The sequence below is a fragment of the Aulonocara sp. 'chitande type north' Nkhata Bay genome, linkage group LG5 (genome assembly GCF_057382095.1).
Source record: "Aulonocara sp. 'chitande type north' Nkhata Bay isolate Kocher_YH1m ecotype deep benthic linkage group LG5, A_spYH_male_GT1.1, whole genome shotgun sequence".
Lineage (NCBI taxonomy): Eukaryota > Metazoa > Chordata > Actinopteri > Cichliformes > Cichlidae > Aulonocara > Aulonocara sp. 'chitande type north' Nkhata Bay.
In genome coordinates, this window is record NC_141348.1 from 42,744,054 (window position 1) to 42,763,831 (window position 19,778).

Consider the following 19,778-nt stretch of genomic DNA (forward strand, 5'->3'; position numbering starts at 1 on the left):
ATCTAAATGGGAACAGGACCTTACCTTTCATATTACGGATGAACTGTGGGCCTCTGTCCTTGGCCAGGTTCTGTGTTTTTGGTTTAGTTGGGCAGCAGGCTGCCAATTATTTGTTGTTTAATGGTTAGGGTGGGAAAAAGAAGGAAATTTTGAAGCATTTTGTATTATTGTATACATGGATTGAAACCTTTGTCTAATAAAAAGACTTTTGAAAGAAATTTCATATACATAAATCCATTTTTTAAATACAAAGCTGCTTTTTCAGTGATTTTTAAATGAAACCAGACAATATTTTAAAACTATACAATGTTCCCATAATATAAAAGCAATTAAAACTGTAAACTTATGCTTCTTGTTTAATATCTTGTGATTCAACCCCTACCCTGTGTCTAATTGTTATTACACGAAACCCCCTGACATTGTCTTTTGCTCATTTAATTCTGTAATGTTTGAATTGCTAATAAAGATAGAAAAAAACTTCAAACTGTGATGAAGCAGCAAGAGGTTCCCAGACTCCTGGATGGATTTGATTTTATTCACAACCAGTGATGGGAATAACAGAGTTAATATTACTTTCTAGTATCAGCTGTATGGGATCAAATTGTGGTCATAAATATTTTGTACTTGTAAATCAGGATTTGTGTGTGTAAAAAAGATTTGTGTGCGGACTTTGCTAAAAAATACATGTGAAACTCTGCACTCAAGTTTCAAGTTACAAGTAAGAATTTCGACCCTATTTTTCTTCCTTTCATCTGATTGGCCAATGTCATGTCAATCACAAATTTAACAATCCAATCAGAGAACAGATGGGTTTGGCTGGCAACCGCCATGGCAGCTGACACAGCACTCAATAACTTAGAGGTCAAGGCTGCCATGATGGCGGCCGATGGCTCACAGCAAAACAGTTCAGTGTTACTGGCGACTTCCATTGCAATAACTGGCCTGCGTTACTTGTGAAGCATCAGGTGTAATGGCCCTGTAGTAATCGGCCCTTAGCACACAGAAAATGACCAGTAAACAATGGACAACATATGTTTTTAAAGTTTACAATTTATATTTGCATTTCAAGTTATGAAAATGATTCGTTAAACATGTTTGTGGTTGTTGCAGTTAAAAAATTTTTTTTCTATTTTTCTGATTTTAGATCAATTGTGTTAATACAGTAATTAGCTTTAAATAAATATTATCAGGTATGGCTGGTGTGGAAGGGTTGTTTTTTTTTTTTTAAATGATAGCATGTCTTAGCTTTGCAAAGCTCCACCTGGACAGACCACAAGTCTTCTGGAACAATGTCCTTTGGACAGATGAGACCAACATGGAGATGCTGGTCCATGATCACAGCACCCCTCAGCATAGTCCAGAAGGGCTGATTTGGGCTTGTTCTGCAGCCCCAGGACCATAACACCTTAGTCGACCACAAAGCGTTCCTGAGTCAAATGTGAGGCCAGCTGTCTGACAGACCCAATTTGGATCATACAACAGGCCAATGATCCCGACCACAGCAGCAAATCTCCAACAGAATGGCTGAAAAAGGAGAGAATCAAGGTGCTGCAGTGGTCCAGAGTCCATGAAAGTCCAGTGAACTGAAACTACGCCGTAAAGAACAGTACACTTTCACATAAATATACATATTTTTAAAAAATCAAACATTAATTTTAGTGACATTTGACCCAGTGAATCCTTCACACACCTGGGATCACAGGACTCCTGCAATGAAAAATCGCTTTAGCTGGCGTCGCAGCATCAGTCCAGTCGACGGTACGTGGATAGAATAGTAACAAAAACAACACAGCAAGGATACGCCAAGAAGCTTCAAGTCTGTATTTTTACTGTAACTTTTCATTTGTTGCCTTTGTGTCTTAAGACTCATGTTTCATCAGTTTGTCATCACTTTTTATATTTCACTCATCATCGTCTGAAGGTTTTGTCTGCCTGCTAGTTTGTTGCGGCACATTTTAAAAAAATAAAATAAAATAAAAGACCTTTGACCCAGTAAAATATAATATTGGGGAGCTGGTTCTATTTTTGTAACCTGGTGTTATTGGAGGAGTGGATGTGATGCACACAGACAGTTAAGAAACGAGAACTACAAAAGAGTGCAAACAGTTTAATGAGTCATTTAGACGAAAACTCAACTTCTTTATTCCATCAGCACTTTGACTATTTCGGCCTCCACCTGTTCTCAGATGTTGGGGAGGAACAGAAACAGAAGGAAAGCTGAGATGTTCTCCAATTATTTACAAGGCTGGACGACACAAATCATACGAAAAACAACAACTGAAGAGCTGCCGATCCACCTCCGTGCTCGCTGTACTCATCTGTGAACAGACTACATCTGTGAACAGTCTGATTTCTTTCAAGAGATTAAAACGATTTATTTCCCCAGACACGTCAAAAGCTTTAGTGCGTCTTCAGTTTGTCTGCAAACAGCGTCATGAGAAGTCCGTACAGGAAGCCGCCGGCGAGGAGCAGCACGGTGCTGGAGATAGGGCCGAGCGACAGGAGGGCTCCAAACACGTAGAAGAGAAGCAGCAGCAGTATGGTCCTGTAGCTGGCCAGCGGGCGAAGGCTCAGCTTCGGCCGCTGGCTCCTCTCCAGCACGTGCCGCGACATCGGGCTGTGCTTCAGTTTGGTGCTGGAATCGAGATTCGTCAGGTAGTGACGACCCAGACGGCCCAGGAAGTCCGGACGCGAGCACAGTGCATTCATGTGTCGTCCAAACTGTGAGGGGGCAACAACAGACACGCGAGCATGCGTTTCATTCACAGTCAAATATGAAATTTACACACGTGAGCACAAACAGTGAAGCAGCTGCTTACTGAGCTTAAAAGCTGTACTTTGTGTTTTGAAGAACTGAAACTGTTAAAAATATGAAAGGGTGAGGGCGGCAACAGTTTGAAGACAGCTGAAAAACAAAGGTTACATTTGTCCTTTGTTACGTGTCGCTGTGCTGCTCTCCATCCTCACGTCCCCCGACTGTTTCTACTGTGTTCTACTCTCAGCCCTTCTTGAGTCGTATTTACGACGCCCTTGCAGGCTTGCCTACAGACAGCACTCACCCTCTCATTAATCAGAGAAGAGATCCTGTAGAAGAGCCTGACCAGCAGGGCGTTCTCATAGCTCCTAATGGGCTGCAGCTCCGGGTCTCCCTGATAGTGAATGTCAAACCTGCGCAGTCCATTTATGATCTGCAGAAAAACACACACGATCTCTTTAGGCAGTTCTCCTCCGTCCATAACCCTAACGTCTTCCTCTTTTAGGATCACATACTGACCTGCCTCCGGCCCAGGTCAGTCAGGATCAGCCCGTTCTCACTCTGCACGCAGTCTGGCAGCTGTTTGCTGTTGCCATCATCCTCCAAGGAGCCCAGGTTTGATATGAGCTGATTCAGCTGCCCCTGGTTTAGCTGCAAAACAACAAAAACCCTCCTGTTACAGAGCCCAGCTTCAAACAAAGGACAGGCTTACATGAACGTGCTGCATTCTCCAAGCTGGGAGTGAATAAAAACATCCAGACTAATCTGACCTTAAATATCTGGCACAGGTTTTCCAAAGCTCTGTCCAGGAACTCGTGGGTCTTTTTCAGATATTCTCCGGTCTCCTCTGGCTCGGCTCCGGGGAAGCTGTGGTTCAGATCAGATGCACCGAGTCCAAACCAGGACAGGAAAGATTTATTAGCCGCCACCTCACTCGAATGATCTGATATCCTCTTGGCCGTCTGTCTGGCTTGTACAATGATCTGGATTAGCTTCATGACCTGCGGGATGGACAGGAGGTGAAAACTCGGAGCAACACAGGTGTTTTCTGTACCTCTGTGGTTTACACAGGTAAACTTACCGCTCCTCTGAGCTCCGTGCCAAACATCTGCTTGTACTGACAGTCCTGTCCTTCCAAACCGTAGACGTGGCTCTTCACCTTGAACACCATGTCCGTCACCACCCGCTGCCGTGACGACAGGTAGCTGCCTCCTTGTCCTGGTGTCAGGTAGCCGCGGGGCTGCCGGTGGTGGAGGACGTGCTCGGGCTCCAGGAACAGCTGCTCACCTGCAGGGAGACGATTCCAGGTGTTTGTGGGACAACAAAGTGACAAAGCCACTGTGCAGCCTTAAGTCACGTGGTCATCATTGGTGGTAACTTTTCACCAAGTAATGATTCATTTCTACATTAGTGTCAAGAAATATGAAAAATGCCAATCATATTTTCTAAAAGATATCCAAACAGATCCATGTCATCAAGGTTTTATTTTTAACCAGTGTGAGAACAAAACACTAACACTTCACTTAATGAGCTAATGGAAAGTTCAGATGCTCATATGCAGATTTGTGAACAATACTAATGAGCCCAGCATTGTCCCTCGTCACCTTTCTGGGTCATTTCTGCCAGGTTAGGCTGAGCGAAGACTTTGGCCACCCTGAAGACCATCAGCGCATTTTTGGCATTCACCAGATCGGTCCTGACCGCTCGGTTCAAAAACACCTGGAAGAGCTTCGTGTACATGAGCAGGTTCTCATGAACAAAGGACTCCCTGCAGGAGAGAAAGTTATCATCAGAACCTCATCTGTCAGTCTGAACCCCAAAACAGCAACAATCCCCAGACTTTCACCTTTCTGAGGGTCCGAGTCAGAGCTATGACTCAGTCAGCAAAAAGAACGACAAGCCCAAAATATCAGGTTTCATTAAAAATCTATTAAATATGTCTCCTAATTAGACACGACACAGACCTTCAAAGTAAAACAGGAAGTATACACTGACAACACAAACTCCAGAACATAAAATAATAACAAACACAAAATGCTGGCTCAACGACACAAAGGGAGGAAAAACAAGATGAAGATTTTATGGACGAGCACTTCAGAGTCCACTCTGCTCACCATTTTTCAGGCACGGTTCTGTTTTGGTCGGGCTGAGGGTTTGGCTTCTCCCCGGTGTATCTCCAGGGCTGGATGTAGCTCAGCCACGTCTCCAACACCTGAACACGGACAAAATACGCTCGTAGCAGCAAACTGCGTGTTCATGGAGCAAAACAAGCGATCACGTCAGGATGTGAGAGACCTACCGCTCTGAAAGACGCGTCCAGAGGCCAGTGACCGAAGCAGTGCTGCAGGAACAGGTACAGCTTCTGGTGCACAAAGCGCTGCACCACCACCCTGTGGGGGAAACACAAAGTTAACTAAAACCTTCATTTAATGATCCACTTCCTGCTTTTGTTCTTTTATTTAAAGTCAGGGCTGTAGAGAAGCTACTACTGCATGCTGACAAATGATGCATATCTAAAAGCATCAACCAAATCAATCAAATCTGCTTTACTTACTTAATATTTTATTTTAGTAATAAATGTTCTACTTCCACAAAGTCTGACAGCAGCGTGTGTGACTGACCTCTTAAACTCTTCCAGCGGGCTGGTGTGGGTGTGCGAGTGGGCGGAGGGCGAGGACGACAGCTGCTCAGGCTTCAGGCTGTTGGAGAAGGCGTGTACGTGTTTCACCAGGAGACGCACCACCAGCACGTGCTCCTCCGTCGGGCTAAAGGGCTCCTGCAGAGGGAAGCGGTCACACACAGTGCTCGGACATGACGCCAAATATGCCCAATCGCAGCCAGGATTGATGGAAAAAGCAGCCATCGCAATGCGTCCCAATCCACAAGCAGCCAAACAATTACCAGAGAGAACAGAGGTCCCACACTCAGGAGCCGGAGGGCTTTCACACGGTGTGGACTGACTCTGGAGCACCATGAAGGAATTTATACCGTACTGAATTTAATCTGAGTGTGATCGCTAACATCACAAACTCCGGATGAAAAGCTTCCGCTGACACTGAACTTAAACACACTTTGCAATTTGCATATTTTCCTTGTAAATGTTTCGCCTGAACACGTAATTTATTTACCGTTTCCCTTCAGTGACCCTAACGTTCCTGTTTTATTAAAAAATTATTTATATATTAAAACTGTGAGAAACTAAGAGATGGGACCTCAGTGCTCGAAGCTGCTTCATCAACCAGCTGCACGTTTCCTCGTCTGGACATCATCAGGAAACACAAACAAGCAAAGCGAGGAAAGTAATGATATTTACATGTTTCTGATTGGCATGGAAAAAATGATCAATGTCACATTTGATAAGAAATCATTTCTTAAAATAAGAAGTTCTGATTTGATTGTAGTAGTATCTTTGCTTTCAAAAGATTAATGCTGCCAATAGAGAGAAACACTACAAAAACAACAAAGCACAGCAGACAGCGTAAAAAGCATGCCTGTAAAAAAAAAGAAAAAGCAAGAACCACACCCAAACCAGATTCATTTTCAAAGCTTCATTCCTGGATTACTTTCTCTTTCAAGGATACTTCTCTGTAAAATTCATAATTTACAGTCAGACTCAAAGGAAACAGGCCAATCATCCTCTGGTTTACCGACAGCAGCCAAAGAGTTAAACGCTGTTACCGTATAATGTGGGCAATCTCTGTCTTTTAATAATCAGCTGAAAGTCAATAAGCATGGCTAAGTTCTAAAGTAGAAATAATCCCTGAAACTATGATTAAAATATCTTAAATGAACAGAGAGCTGCGCTTGCAGAATGAAGCTAAACAGCCGCTGCTATCATCTGCCATCTACAGGCCGGTGACTGGAATGACATCGTCTGGTTGTTGTTACCAGAGAAGTAACCTTGACTGTGAGCTTGAGTGGCTGAGGTTTACCTCCAGGAGGCCCCAGAGGGGCGGGGGTGAATGAAAAGGTAAAAGTACTTGGTAGGTGTGGAGGGTCCCAGAGCCTGGTGGGGCGTGGGGTTGGCACGGCATGCTGGACATACTGAGGCGGTACTGCAGCAGCGCCAGCTGTTCACCCGTAACCACCAGGAAGGGGGGGGTAGAGGAAGATGAGGAAGAGGAAAGACAACGACGAAAGGTGGAGAAGCAACAGTGAAGAGAGGGGGAGAGGGGGAAAAAGTGAGGAAGAGGAGGCAGGGAACGAAAAAGGTGGCAGGAGGAAGTTACACGTGAGAACAGGAGCAAAGGAGGCAGCAAAAACAGGAGCGAGAGCGCAACCAGACAAACAATTGGCCGGAAATATTCAGGAGAAAAAGAGCAGGAGACAGGAGAGGAGACACAAAGACAACAAAGTGACTTTGGGAACAAAATGAACGGCTGGGGGCGACGCAGACGCCGTTCCTACACCAGACGTGAGTTACGTGACTGTAGGGACGGGAATCATTTCACTCCAAAATATTAGGCTTTGTTCATTAATACTGAAAATGTATCTGAAACCCCCAAATCAACCAGGAAAGAGTGAAAAAACGAGCGGGAAAAATCCCAGTTTGTGTTTTTAACCCGTCACTGTAGATCCAAACGGAAATCATTCCCATTCCTACTGTTCAACACAAACAGAGGGAACTCAACACTGTAAGATTTTGGGGTTTGTGTGTAAGATTAAAGTAATTATTAGCATCAAACTGGACTGGATCGGACTGAACTGCGAATTATGCAAAGCTGAAAAAGTGGTGCTGGAAATGAGCACAGCACGCCTCCAAAATCTTGCAGGTTAACTCCACTCTTATATATAACAGACACAGTGACCTCACACAGCGTTTAACAAGTTCAGGAGACAACAATTAAAATCGCGTTTACTCTTCGGGACGGTCAGAATGTCACACACAGGGAGTCCACCGTTTCCTCTGCAGTCTCACGGTAAACGGTCTGTATTTGTATATCGCTTTACTCGTCCTTAAGGACCCCAAAGCGCTTTACACAACCAGTCATCCACATTCACACACTGGTGATGGCAGCTACATTGTAACCACAGCTCTTATCTTAGCTAACGTGCATCACTTTTGACTTTCAGGTAACTGCAGACAAAAGCACAGCTGCAAAGAAACTGCAGTTGGGTGGATATTCAAGTAGGTAACATGCTGACCGTGTAATAAATAATAATACAGATGAGGGGTCTAAGCACATGCTGTATATCTACAGTGTCATGCACACTGTATACAGTGCAGGTGAAATAAACACCAACATAAGCATCTGTCGCACTGAGACACACATTTATGCACACATTGATCCACTCCACCGTGACTTTATGCTGTGTTGCACATACACATGGAGAACATACCAGCAACACGCTTGCTGACACGGACATGCAGCATGCAAAGGATGTGGTAGGAAGCAAAAGCACTACTACCAGGAACATGCCCCAATCGCTTTATGCAGGAGCTCTAAGCTCAGACCGAAGAGGCTGTTTACAGCAAGTATTCAACTACAAACTGATGCCTCAAGCAGAGCAGCTGCTTGAGGAGTGAATACGCAGAGACGAGGCTGAAGATGCTTAACTAATAATAATAAAAACAACAACAACATGATTTATGTATTTTACAAATCACGGGACCTCATGGGTGTGAAGGAGGGGCTGTGGTCAGCCAATCAGCCGTGCGAAGTGGACAGGTGTGTGTGTGTGGGAGGAAATGTACATATCTTACCTTTACCTGAGGAGACTGCAGCTTCTGATACATTTCCAAGGAGTAGTGATGGAGCCAGATCTCCACAAACATCTGAGGAAGATCAAAACACATATTTTGAGGATTAATCATTAGTCATTTCTGTGAAGTCTCTTCACTGCCGTTCAAATGTTTTGTTTGTAACAGTAAGTGTAGTACGAGTCATAATTAAAGCCAAATCTAGCCAAATTCCACTGAAGATCATCTTCTTGCACCTCAGTGAGGCAGTGGTCCTGTTCTGACCACTCACACCACCGTCTCTGATTTCACCACGACTCAAACTTAAGCAGGCAGAGTGACGCCGTTGGCCACAACCGACACGTGACATCACGTGAACTGGTCCTCCAAGGTGAGACTGTCCACTGTAACAATCTGAGGAGTCTGAAGGAGAACACTCAGAAAACTGGGATTAAATTTACTACACCCCTGAGATTTATCTGCCCACAACTTCTGCAGATTTAAAGTCGGGCTGTTCTGACACAGTGAAGGATCCACAGCCCGTCACAGAGCCAGTGGGACAGAACAGAAGTGGCAGTGAGAGATCTAAAGACAGCTGCGGTGCTGAAGATGATCCTGAAGGGGAGATTGAAGAAATTGAAATCAAGTATGATTTAGATTTTCTTGGGACGGTTCCTGCAACTTCCACAAGAAATAAGCTGATTAATCACACCTAAAAATACCAGTTACAGCAGTCATATCCACGTCCACAGTCCAAACAAAGGCAGACCCAGAGCTGTATCTGCATCCTACCTGTAACAGGGTTTCAGACCTCCAGATTTCCTGGGCTGCGGGGTCAGCGTTCACTGAGGGCTGATGGAATATGTGATGCTTCAGGAGACTGGGGCTATGGATGCCGTAACTGGCAAAAGAAACACTGGACGATCTGTTGAAGGCACAGGAAGAGTCTGAAGTCAAAGCTTTTCAGGAAATGCAGGATTTTTGTGTTACACAGTATTAAACATTCAAATGTTTCTGCCATTAAAGATTCGTCTTGTCACTAGTACCTCGGTGAAGGAGCAGAAACAGAGCCTCTGGAGTCGGAGAAAGGGGAAGGAGGAACGCTTCCTTCAGTGGGGAGGAAGTACTTCAGGTAAGTGTCCACCAGCACAAAGTAGGCACTGTCTGTGGAGCTCCCGTACTGGCCTGGAGGGTAGTTCTGAAATTATTAAAAATGGGCTTATTAGTTTTTGATCAGGTGGTTCAATAAAAAAAATATAAAAGTGAATAATGTGTTAGTGGCAACCTCACCTTTGGTGAGATGAGACAGTAGGCAAAATTGAACATGAAGAATTCAAATGGGTCTGAAGAAGGTTAAGGAACAACCCGACTGATCTCATAAGAGCATAATTCATTCCTTCTTTAATTAAGAAATCAGAAGAAATCAGAAATGAAAACATTTATGGTTCAGACGTTTGGAAACAAAGATTTTTTTCCGTTAGACTACAGAGACCAGATACATGTGGGCGACCTGGTCCTAAAACCAGCAGCTCTACAAGTGATTGTTTCATCAATCCTTCAAGAGCTCCATAAAGAAAACTCAGACTTTGCTGTTTGCATTGCAAAGGATACTGAAAGCGATGTTCAGCGTCAGGAGACCAGAGAGAGGGAACTGCAGCTTGTTGTGGAACAGCGGGCAGTCTGGGAGAACGCCCTCCTGGATGCAGGCTTTCACAGGACCCTAGAAAAATTAAAACAGTCTCAAACTCTCCCAAAAGACATTTTGCAGTATCCATACAGGACCAGTGATGTGGTTACAGCAGCTCTGTGTGTCTGAACAGTCACTCCAACATAAAATGATAATATTTAACTTCAAACGTCTGACTACAACAGCCAGAGGTGACGAGGCAAATATTCTTACTGGGAGATAATTGATTGGTATTTCATATTTGTACTCTTCCGCCTGAAGTTTATACACAAGTTTCATCATTGGACCACTGAAAAAAAGAGAGAAATAAAAAAATATTTTAATATTTTAAAAATACGAGTGCATGACATTCTAGAAAACAAAAAGATTACAAATGGAAGCGCTATATGACATCTAAAAATATACTAGACGTGCTCTTCAGTGGGGCAAAAAAAAGTCATAAAAGCAGAGAACTTCAACACGTCTGACCTCGTAGGTCGAGTTTCTCCTTCTGCCAAATTTACTAAATATTTTGAATCTTATTAACAGATTAAAAACCTCAGCAGGTTTCCATGATATTCCACTCAGCTGATATGAAGCTACCTGGGATTTAGGAAGTCCATAACAATGTTGTACTCGTTGCTCCGTGAATGAAGCAATCGCAGGTTCCAGCCAGCGATGACACCATCCAGGCTGCCAAACACACACTCTACCAGCCAAGGAAAGATCAGGTGCAGCTCCTACAGGCAGGAAACACACACACACACACACACACACACACACACACACACACACACACACACACACTAATAAGAGACACACTTTAACGTTTGTCTGCCTGACAAATAAACATATTCAGGCCTCCATCTCACTGTGACACTGCAAGTCCTGACTACAGTGGAGCCAACAGAGAGCAACAAAACTGCACTCATCCTTTGTGTCCCTCAGCAAACACCCACAGCTGCTTGCAAACAGAACCCCAGCTATCCACAGAGACCCCCACATGCCTCAGGAAACAATGGTCTCCACTGATCTGGGGCACAAATGTCTGAAGCTCGCAAACACCGAACAACCCTGGGCTGTGACTGATGACAGAAATAGATTTGTGGCCTGAAAAGTGAGGCCAAAGCACAAGTGCCTCAAACTTGCATTCAGGGTAACCAGATCATAATGTGATCTTCTTTTACTACCAGCCAAAATGCAGCACAAAATGTTGGACTGCCCAGAATGACACAAAAGAACAGATGTACAACAAAATGTTTGTGCCTCCAAGAAAGAAGAAAACAAAAAAACAAAACAAAGAGTCAACGGGACGTTTAGTTGTATGATGAATGCTCTGCCTGATATCACGACACCAGAGAGGAAGTAGCATGCAAACAAACAGCCGTCTGTCCCGGTTCACTGTGCAGGCTACATGCATCCAATGTCGTGTCCTACCAAAACTTATTAGATTCATGACAGACGGGGCCTTGCAGTCACACTGTGGCATCTGAAAGCAGGCTGCATTCCAACAATTCAGTTATCTTGGATTTATGTGCACATCTTTCAGAGTTCAGTTCAAAGTTCAAATTTCTTCTGGGAGGAATCCATGACACTCAAAATGAAACTACGCAATTAGTGAATGTGAAACCTTAAACTGATCTCTGCCTGAATTCCCTTACTGTATCTCCCGGTCTGAAAATATCTTTGCAGCTATTTCTCATGTGGGAGTTCATGCAAACCTTCCAGCAGATATTCTACCGACTGTTTTCACAGCAAATAAAATGAATCCAGGGATAAATACCTTTGCAGGATACTCATCTATGATCTTCACCAGATCCTGGCATCGCTGCAGGAGAGGTTTGGTGGTAGCATCGGCTTTCAGGTTGGCCTGAAACAACATCACATGTCACAACATATTCATGACCAGAGAGGAGTTATTACCTTTAAATGACTTCATAACTAAGTCAGGTCAGAGATGCAGGACTCAGAGACTCACCAGCAGGAAACTGGGCTGCTGTAACGTTGGATTAGCCATTAAGGACTCCGATGTTTCTTTCTACAACTGTACAGTCCACCTGGATCCTGCTGCAGTGGCAATAACACAAACTTTAATCAAAAGTCTAACTTTAACAGTTTTAACACGTTTAACGGGGAAACTTTTGTTGGCTTATCACTAACAGAAGTGGATGCTAACCGTGCTGTTAAAGAGACTGCAGTGTCTGCCATTGAAGGAATCCTCAGCAGGAGGACAATCCATCAAAAGCAGCACTCAAGTTAGCACGAGCGGGCTAGCAAAGGCTGCTAATAGAGCTAGCACAGACAGCTAATAGTAGCTTAAACTAAGAGTAATGGTCGTTAAATCGGCCTTTAATTAAATACAACACACGTCACAATCACACAACACATTCTCCGCTTTCAAATCAGCACCGTCTCACCTTTTCTCGCGATTATTTTTCAAAACTACAGCCAATTCCCCAGAAACCGCGTTCCCATCAGTGCAGTTCAAATACGACTACACTGGTTCTCCTCTTCTTCGTTGGTGTTTTACTTCACTCCAGATGGTTGATGATCGTATTATCGTACATTACTGCCACCTGCTGGAATTATTGATGCACTGCAATGTCAATTTCTCCCTCAGAGGCCGAACGTTTCCATCCCTTCTGCGCACGTCTGAGGTAAATCCGGCCAACAACAATCTATTTTATTCTTCTTTTAATAAAAAAACAAACAAACAAAAAACAATCCTCGAATATTGTTTATGTACTCTGAAAAAAATTGTTTTTCTATGTCTGACTTTTTTTTACTTAAATTCTACAAAACGTTTTTATTTACGTGTTTTCACTTTTTCACTTTATTTATGTCTCAGCACAGTCTCAATTGACATTCCAGGACAGGGTCCACTGCAGGAGAGCTAAACGGTGCCAGTAGGGCTACAAAACAACCTCCAGCAGGGCACGCATGTGCATCTTTCTGCTCCAACTATCAGAATGAGACTCCAAGAAGAGGACACGAGGGCGCGATGTGTGGAGACCTGTGCTTAGAGCCCAGGACCGTGCAGCTCAACCAGAATTCAGCCAAAAACTCCAGAACAAAAAAGAAAATGCACAAATGTTTTTCTTTGTTTTATTTTCACTGAGTTATCATTTGTGGCTTATTCACATACAGTAAAGACGATGACATTACACGGTCTGGAAGCTTATTAGAGCTGTGAAGTAAAAAAGTTTGAAATTTGCTTATGAGGAAAACACAGGTTTATATAAACTTACAAAATGCAGTAAATTCTACAGGATACAGAAAGGAAACTAGAAAAATAGAGTTCTTTAATATACATGGACGTAAAGAGCTATACATAATGTTTCAAGCAAGGTCCATTTCATGTGTGCGTTTCCATCGAGGCCTTTAATCCGTCAGGTATGTGTGAAGCTTACGTCTCAGAACAAACATAGATGCCTGCTGAAAACTCTCGATAGTTTCTAATAAACAGGGTTACATGTGAAGCAGTAAACTGGGCAAACACTGGAGTCTGCTGTCAGCAAGTTAGATCATATAAATACGCTGCGTCTGTCTGCAGTGTGTCTGAGATCCCCCTCCAACTGTCAGTCAAACCTGAGTTTGGATGCAAACTGCACGCCAGCCACTGAGCTGTGTTAAAGGTCTGAATATTTAAACACGTAGAAGAGACATGAAAATAATAAAAAGGGTCAATCTGAGGTGTGTAAAACATGCATGGCAGAAATTTTGGCTTTTATAGATCCTCACTTGCAAAAGGAAACACATTAAGAAACAGTTTTAGGGACCTTTTAATTTACTTGTTTCATTTTTTGCACTGAAAGCCCACTAAATGCTGTCATCAGGGCAAAAACCACATAAAAATGAAAAAGCATGTCTGAAATAAATCCGAGTTCCCCTCTAAGCTCGCCTTCTCATGCAGCTCCAGACTGATTACAGAACTGCTGCTATTTTTCAATCAATCGGTCAAAGTCCTGTGCAACAAATCGAAGCGACCGTTTCACTTAAATGTCATTTTCAGAAAACTGGGCAAAGTCACAGAGAGAAAAAGCCCTGGTGAGTAAAGTGAACGATGACTAAGGCCAAGCTCCAGTGTGCAGCACAGAGGCTCAAACAGACTTCCAGGGGCTGACCTGAGAACAGCAGCAATGCCATCAGTCCAGAGCTGCACACAAAGATGACCCTGAAGGGGAGATCATCCAAATTTAAATCGGACCTTGCTTTTTTTGTTTATAGGTGAATAACTGGAACTTTAATTGCAGCTCATATCTATCAGCACATCTGTCACAGAATGCTGCAAACTAACTTACACTTACTTGGACTACTTTTCTACCAAATGATTTATATGCCTGTAAACTATCAGCGACAGCTCATAAAAGCATGAAATGAGCTACAAAAACAAGACTTCAGAGACAGATACAGGTTTCTATCTTTCTACATACATCCTTATATTTCCATTTCCAAGTCTTTCTAAATACTAAAGAGTTCAGGACGAAGACAAACGAATCTCTTTTTCTGGAATATTAGTTTTTAATGGTAAATTATCATTAGTGTCACTTTGTTGGCCGGCTTTATTTGCTCAGGAAGCAAACTTTCTTGATTTGACCCCAGCGTGTCCTCTGCATGTACAGGATCTGTTGTCCTCGGCAGTCTCTGATCCTCCAGGCGACTAGAGAGGAACCTCGGGAGGGTTGTTCCTCCTCACGCGAGCCTTCCTGCTCTCCTGTTTCATCTTCAGCGCCCGCAGCTTCTGCTGCCGGCGCTTCTCGCGGTACCAAAGTTGCTCGCAGTACTCGTCCACGGTCAGACTGTTGCTTCCCACCTTGTGCAGGTCTTTGTAGCTCCTCAGAGGGAGCTGCTGAGGCAGCCACGAGTTCCCATGTCCTGGCAGAGAAGGCGGTGCGTGAGGGGAGCCCGGCTGGCTCAGAAACCCAGCAATCCCTCCTCCTCCGGCCGGGCCAGTTTTCCCCAGAATCACTGGGCCCGGGAGGTTGGGGTTGTGGCTCTGCATGTAGCGAGCTGGGTTGAGGCTGTGCTTGGGGATAATGCGAACGCGGTATCGAGCCAGGACCTGGGCGTAGGAGTGCTCGTGGCTGGTGCAGGTGTAAAGGCCCGAGTCGGCCTGTTCCAGGTGCTGAATGAGCAAGCCTCGCTTCATGTGGAAGGAGCGGTCGTCGTCGCTCTGAGGCAGCTGAGGAAAGAACGGCAAAAGTTCAGTCTGAGCTGTTCTTTGTATTCAAGGAGGTGCAGCAGAATATTGTGTGCACTCGTGTGCAGCAGTGCATTTTGGAACAATGGTAGTTAATGACAGTGGGACAGTTCGGATTTTAGCTGTTTCTACAGCCCACTGGTGGGTTTATATGCAACACGGCCTCGCTTTCTAAACATCTTTTAGACGTCCAATCTTGGTCAGGCAGAAACAAAGTCTTTCTGAGATACACTGTTTCTGTTTGCTCAGATTTAGCCAGAAAATAATGTCTGTTAATGTCTTGTCCTTTGGAGGTTCGGGACTAAAAATATATACAAATAAAACCAGAGGAAGGAGAACGTTTAGAGGGAAAATCCAGAGACTAAAGTCATGATAGTGTTTTTTGTGAATGAGCCACAGCAGAGAGAAGAAGAAGACTCTACTGTCAACATCTGTAAAAACCTGAATGCTTTTAATTTGAAAACTGAAAAGAGAGCAGTAAACTCACCTCTCTGCTTTCATGTGTCTGACCGACAGTCTGCTGCTGGCCGTCTGAGACCTGCAGCGTCCACCTGAGCTCCGCCTGGGACGAGCGAGGAACACACTCCAGGAAGGTGGAGTTTCCCTCAACACCGTACACCACCTTCACCTCCACAGAGTCTGAATCTGACAAAGACACAGGAAAACCCTTAGGGCATTGCTTTTTTGCTTTCACAGCTCTGCACACGGTGTGATGCTCCCAGGGAAATGATGGAAATGATTCTTTTCCTTTTGTAGTTATGTTCGTTTGAATGTGAGACGGCACAGGTGATAAAAGATTATACAGGAAAAAGCACTTTTTTTTTGCATAGAACTGTAAAATGAAAGATTTCCTTAACTGTAAAAAAAAATGAGTTTTCTGTTATTTTTGACCACAAAACAGAGAAAGCCGCAGTTATGCGATACATCCACTAGAGGGCGCCATATGCCCGTGTTCAGAACACCATGGTAACAACAGGCATTTTACCTTAATTTCACTTATTTTGTAAAAATACAAGGCGACCATTTTTAAAAAGTGCTGTCAGCTCCTGATAGTTAATACCAGTAATTAAATGTTCCTTCTCAGGTGAGACGAGTGATTCAGTGATTCAGTGGATTTTCTGTTCACAAAAAAGAAAAAGCAAAGGTTTCAGGAAAAGACAAACTGCCACTTCTGTTTTTCTCTAACACAAGCTAAACAGTTATTTAGGATCATGTACAGAATTCATCTCAGTCTGATGGTTTCGGACTCTAAAGGATAAATATCAGACACACACAAGTGTAAGAATTGACTTTATCTACTTTTATCGGCTAACTTTAAGAAACTTCCAGAGTGTCACACAGAGTGAATCGATGGGTCAGTCCTGATAGACGCGACTAAATCTGTCAGGAAAAACGTTTGGAGTGTAAAATCGATTTGTTTGCAGTTTTTAACAGAACTTTAATGTCTTTCCTGAAAAGTTCACGTAGGCATCTGTCTGATACATGTTTGGAAAGAAATGACATGAATCACAAAATTCTGCACGTTAAGTATGACAAAGTTACTGTACGAAATAAATCAGCTTTGATTTATCAGGTGTGGGGGGGGGGGCTCACATTTAATATATGGAACGATCAATAACAAACATCAATAATGAAGCAGAAATGAAAGAATACAATAACGCCCACATGACTGGTGTCATATTAGACTCCCTGATCACACAGAGTATCTGAGCATCAGGTCATGTGATCGATTATGGGCCCACACAGCAGGTTTACGTTCCTGCCCCACAGTGACACTAACACTCTGCCACTGGTCACAGTGCAGCACATGTACACATGTAAGTGTGGACATGTCTGCTGTGTAACAGCTGCCAGGAAAATAATATTTTAAACAGTTTATTCACATCAGCAGAGGAAATGCTCACCGTCCTCTGTGTCTGGACACTGACTCCAGGGGTCTCCATACTTCACATCCTGTCTGCGCGCCCGCCTGACACACACGCACACACACACACACACGCACACACACACACGCACGCACACACACACGCGCACACACACACACACACACACACACACACACACACACACACACACACACACACACACAGTTAGAATCTGTATTTATTAAACACTTCATTTAGGTTGAATTTAAAGGAGCAGACTTGAATCCGTGAGCTTCGTTCTTTGGTCGTTTGCACTCCTGACTCACAGCGAGAAGGTTCAAAGCTCTTTACTGTATTTGTTATTTGATTTATTCAGATAACAGCGACGATACCAGCACATGGATACTGTGAGTAACATGCAATCGATTGAACATAAAGACTTTTAGCCAGAGTTTGGTTCAAACATGGACGATGGATGGATGCACTGAGCCTCTCTCATGCTTTATATCAGCATTTATTTGTTTTTGTAAAAGCTGCACAGTCCTCTGATGATTTAATTCATGCTGAAAATCTTAAAAGCAGCTTTGTGTGTGCGAGCAGACGTCAGACTCATCGGTTAAAGCACAGCTGACAGCGGCAGCAGCAGATAACGGCGTGCCTTTAGATAAACTCGTATAAGTGCATTAAATCCTCCCCCTCGCTGTTGTTGCTGCGCTCCCCTGGTGCCAGAAAAAGGAGCTACTGAGATTATGAATGAGGAAACATGGAGTGAGAACAGGCTGTGAAAATACAGAGTGTTTGTTCAGACTTTTGTCAGGTCTCGTTCTGCTTCGGCCTCCCCGTTACCCCCCCAGCCCTCGCACCCATCCTCCCCTTTTTTAGCTTTAACTCATCTGCACGACTCCAAAAATCACAATTCCTGCATCCTTCTCTCTGTAAGTGTTTGAGGAAACTTGAGCGCAGCGTGTACTCAAGTCTTAGAACCTCACTGGCTGTGCAGGCGCACGATCAGCTGATACAGATGTCATTTCAGCTTTATGTCACTGCTGCGCCGCCCATTTGACCTTTTTTATCGCCCTTCTTATGGCAGAAATTCATGACAGAACTGCTTCATGGTCATTAAAAAAAGAAATGAGTTAATGTTTATTTTAGCAACGATCTGCAGAACCGAGGTTCAAAAATCACTTTCAATCATAGCGCGGTTCACTGGAGGTGCCAACTTACTCCTGGAGCAGTGCGAATGCAGGAGTTTTCATTTTCCACTTCATTTATATCTGTGAAAAAAGGCTCGTGAACGTGTTCTTGATTTAAATCCACGAGATTGTGTCATTGTTTTTTATCCTGAAGGCCATCAGAGGGACAGCAGAGCATGTTTTTACTGTACGGCAGAGGCTGTCAAAGCTCCAGAAGAAGTTCGGTTCTCACACTGCAAAATTTTAACGGCTAAAACTCCAGTTTACCGGCATCAGCACCGTGCACAGGTCGATCTTCCTGCTCCCCCGGCATGACCAATCACATATGAGAGGTCACACGAAGGTGGTCGTCAGCTCGATAAGTCAGCACGGGGTTTGTCAAACTAGGGGGCGGCTGTGCACACAGAGTCATCTACTAATTGGAAGGTCGGTGGTTCAATCCCTGGTTCTTCCAGTTTGCACGTTGCATGTTATCTTTGGACAAGACTCTAAAGCCCCAGCTGTCCCTCATGCATCCATCAGTGAATGCGGCTTCAGTTACCATGGCGATGTATCCCAGGAAGATGTGTGTGCATTAAACTTTTATTTTATATTTTGAACTGGTTACCAACGGCCCACCTGCACTGGCTCTGTGGCCCGGTGGTCTGCAGGGGTGCATGCGAGTCATGTCAGCTTGTTTTTCACAGAGATATCTGGCTCTCGAGGTGCGAGTGTGTACGCTGAAATGTCCCTGTGGTCTGCTTTCTGTCACACAAAGAGCCGTAAAGACTTTACACCATCAGAGTTAGCTGGGTGCCTGACGTCTTTGTCTGCTCTGATTCTTATGAAGCTACAGTAGTGTTGAAAAGTTTACAATGTTTGCACAATTATCTGTTTTAAATGAAAAAAAATCATGTTGTTGTTGAAATGTGCCACATGGATGAACTTCATCTATTATTTTTGAGCAACAGCCAACATAAGCAGGGCTGAACGCAGTAAGAGTAAATCCTACAGCGTGTTCACACTCGGGTGACTCGGGCTGATAAAAGTCCTCCCTCTCCGTCCTCGTTACCTCCGGCTCATGGCGAAGTATCTGGAGCAGGTCTGTCCATCCCAGGAACAGTAGGGGTCTCGGGCCAGGCAGCACTCGGCACAGCCGGTCCCGTATAACTCGCACCTCTGGAGCCCCAGCTGGGCCACGCCGAGCTCGCTGGACACGTACAGCTGTTGCTGTGGAGCAGAGGGGGGAGGAAGAGGAGAGCTTTTCTGTAAGCTGGCCGTGCATCCTCATGGCTCATATCTGTTGCACAACTCTAAAAAAGTTGCTCAACATCCTGTTTCACCCATAATCTTCATATATGTTCACGCTTCTCTCAGTTTTGTATTTTAAATGAAAGATTTCGGGGACTCGTGTCACCGAAATCTATAAAGATGTAAAGA

At 44.1% G+C, this 19,778-nt stretch overlaps 2 protein-coding genes across 11 annotated transcripts in view; both read right to left on the reverse strand.

Annotated features, from left to right (window-relative positions):
- Positions 1–1,999: 1,999 nt before the first annotated feature.
- On the reverse strand, positions 2,000–12,640 carry LOC147331416 (sphingomyelin phosphodiesterase 4-like). Of its 8 annotated transcripts, none has more exons than XM_086293713.1 (20): positions 12,519–12,615; positions 12,080–12,165; positions 11,885–11,971; positions 10,705–10,841; positions 10,336–10,411; positions 10,047–10,155; positions 9,726–9,778; positions 9,482–9,633; positions 9,228–9,360; positions 8,460–8,531; positions 6,688–6,825; positions 5,377–5,531; positions 5,055–5,145; positions 4,870–4,967; positions 4,360–4,523; positions 3,837–4,042; positions 3,526–3,756; positions 3,275–3,406; positions 3,060–3,188; positions 2,000–2,721 (listed from the first exon to the last, which is right to left on the reverse strand). In XM_086293713.1, exons 2-20 carry the CDS (start codon positions 12,116–12,118, stop codon positions 2,401–2,403), a joined length of 2,523 nt encoding a protein of 840 aa, XP_086149839.1. In that variant the 5' UTR covers positions 12,119–12,165; positions 12,519–12,615; the 3' UTR covers positions 2,000–2,400. The 8 variants fall into 8 exon arrangements, with proteins under 8 accessions (XP_086149839.1, XP_086149838.1, XP_086149842.1 ...); XM_086293712.1 differs by lacking the exon at positions 12,519–12,615 and adding an exon at positions 12,278–12,411 and having other exon boundaries at positions 12,080–12,168; XM_086293716.1 differs by having other exon boundaries at positions 2,001–2,721; positions 6,736–6,825; positions 8,466–8,531; positions 12,080–12,168; positions 12,519–12,640.
- A 554-nt stretch (positions 12,641–13,194) lies between these two features.
- Positions 13,195–19,778, reverse strand: part of LOC147331417 (semaphorin-3D-like) — a 110,590-nt gene continuing 104,006 nt past the window's right edge. For 2 of the 3 annotated variants that reach the window (XM_086293720.1, XM_086293721.1), the window contains exons 15-18: positions 19,411–19,568; positions 17,206–17,270; positions 15,789–15,946; positions 13,195–15,283 (exon numbers count right to left, since the gene is read on the reverse strand). In XM_086293720.1, coding sequence (XP_086149846.1) covers positions 14,762–15,283; positions 15,789–15,946; positions 17,206–17,270; positions 19,411–19,568 — 903 coding nt within the window. In that variant the 3' untranslated portion in view covers positions 13,195–14,761. The remainder of the gene's footprint in view (positions 15,284–15,788; positions 15,947–17,205; positions 17,271–19,410; positions 19,569–19,778) is intronic. The other variant, XM_086293722.1, reaches the window with a different exon arrangement.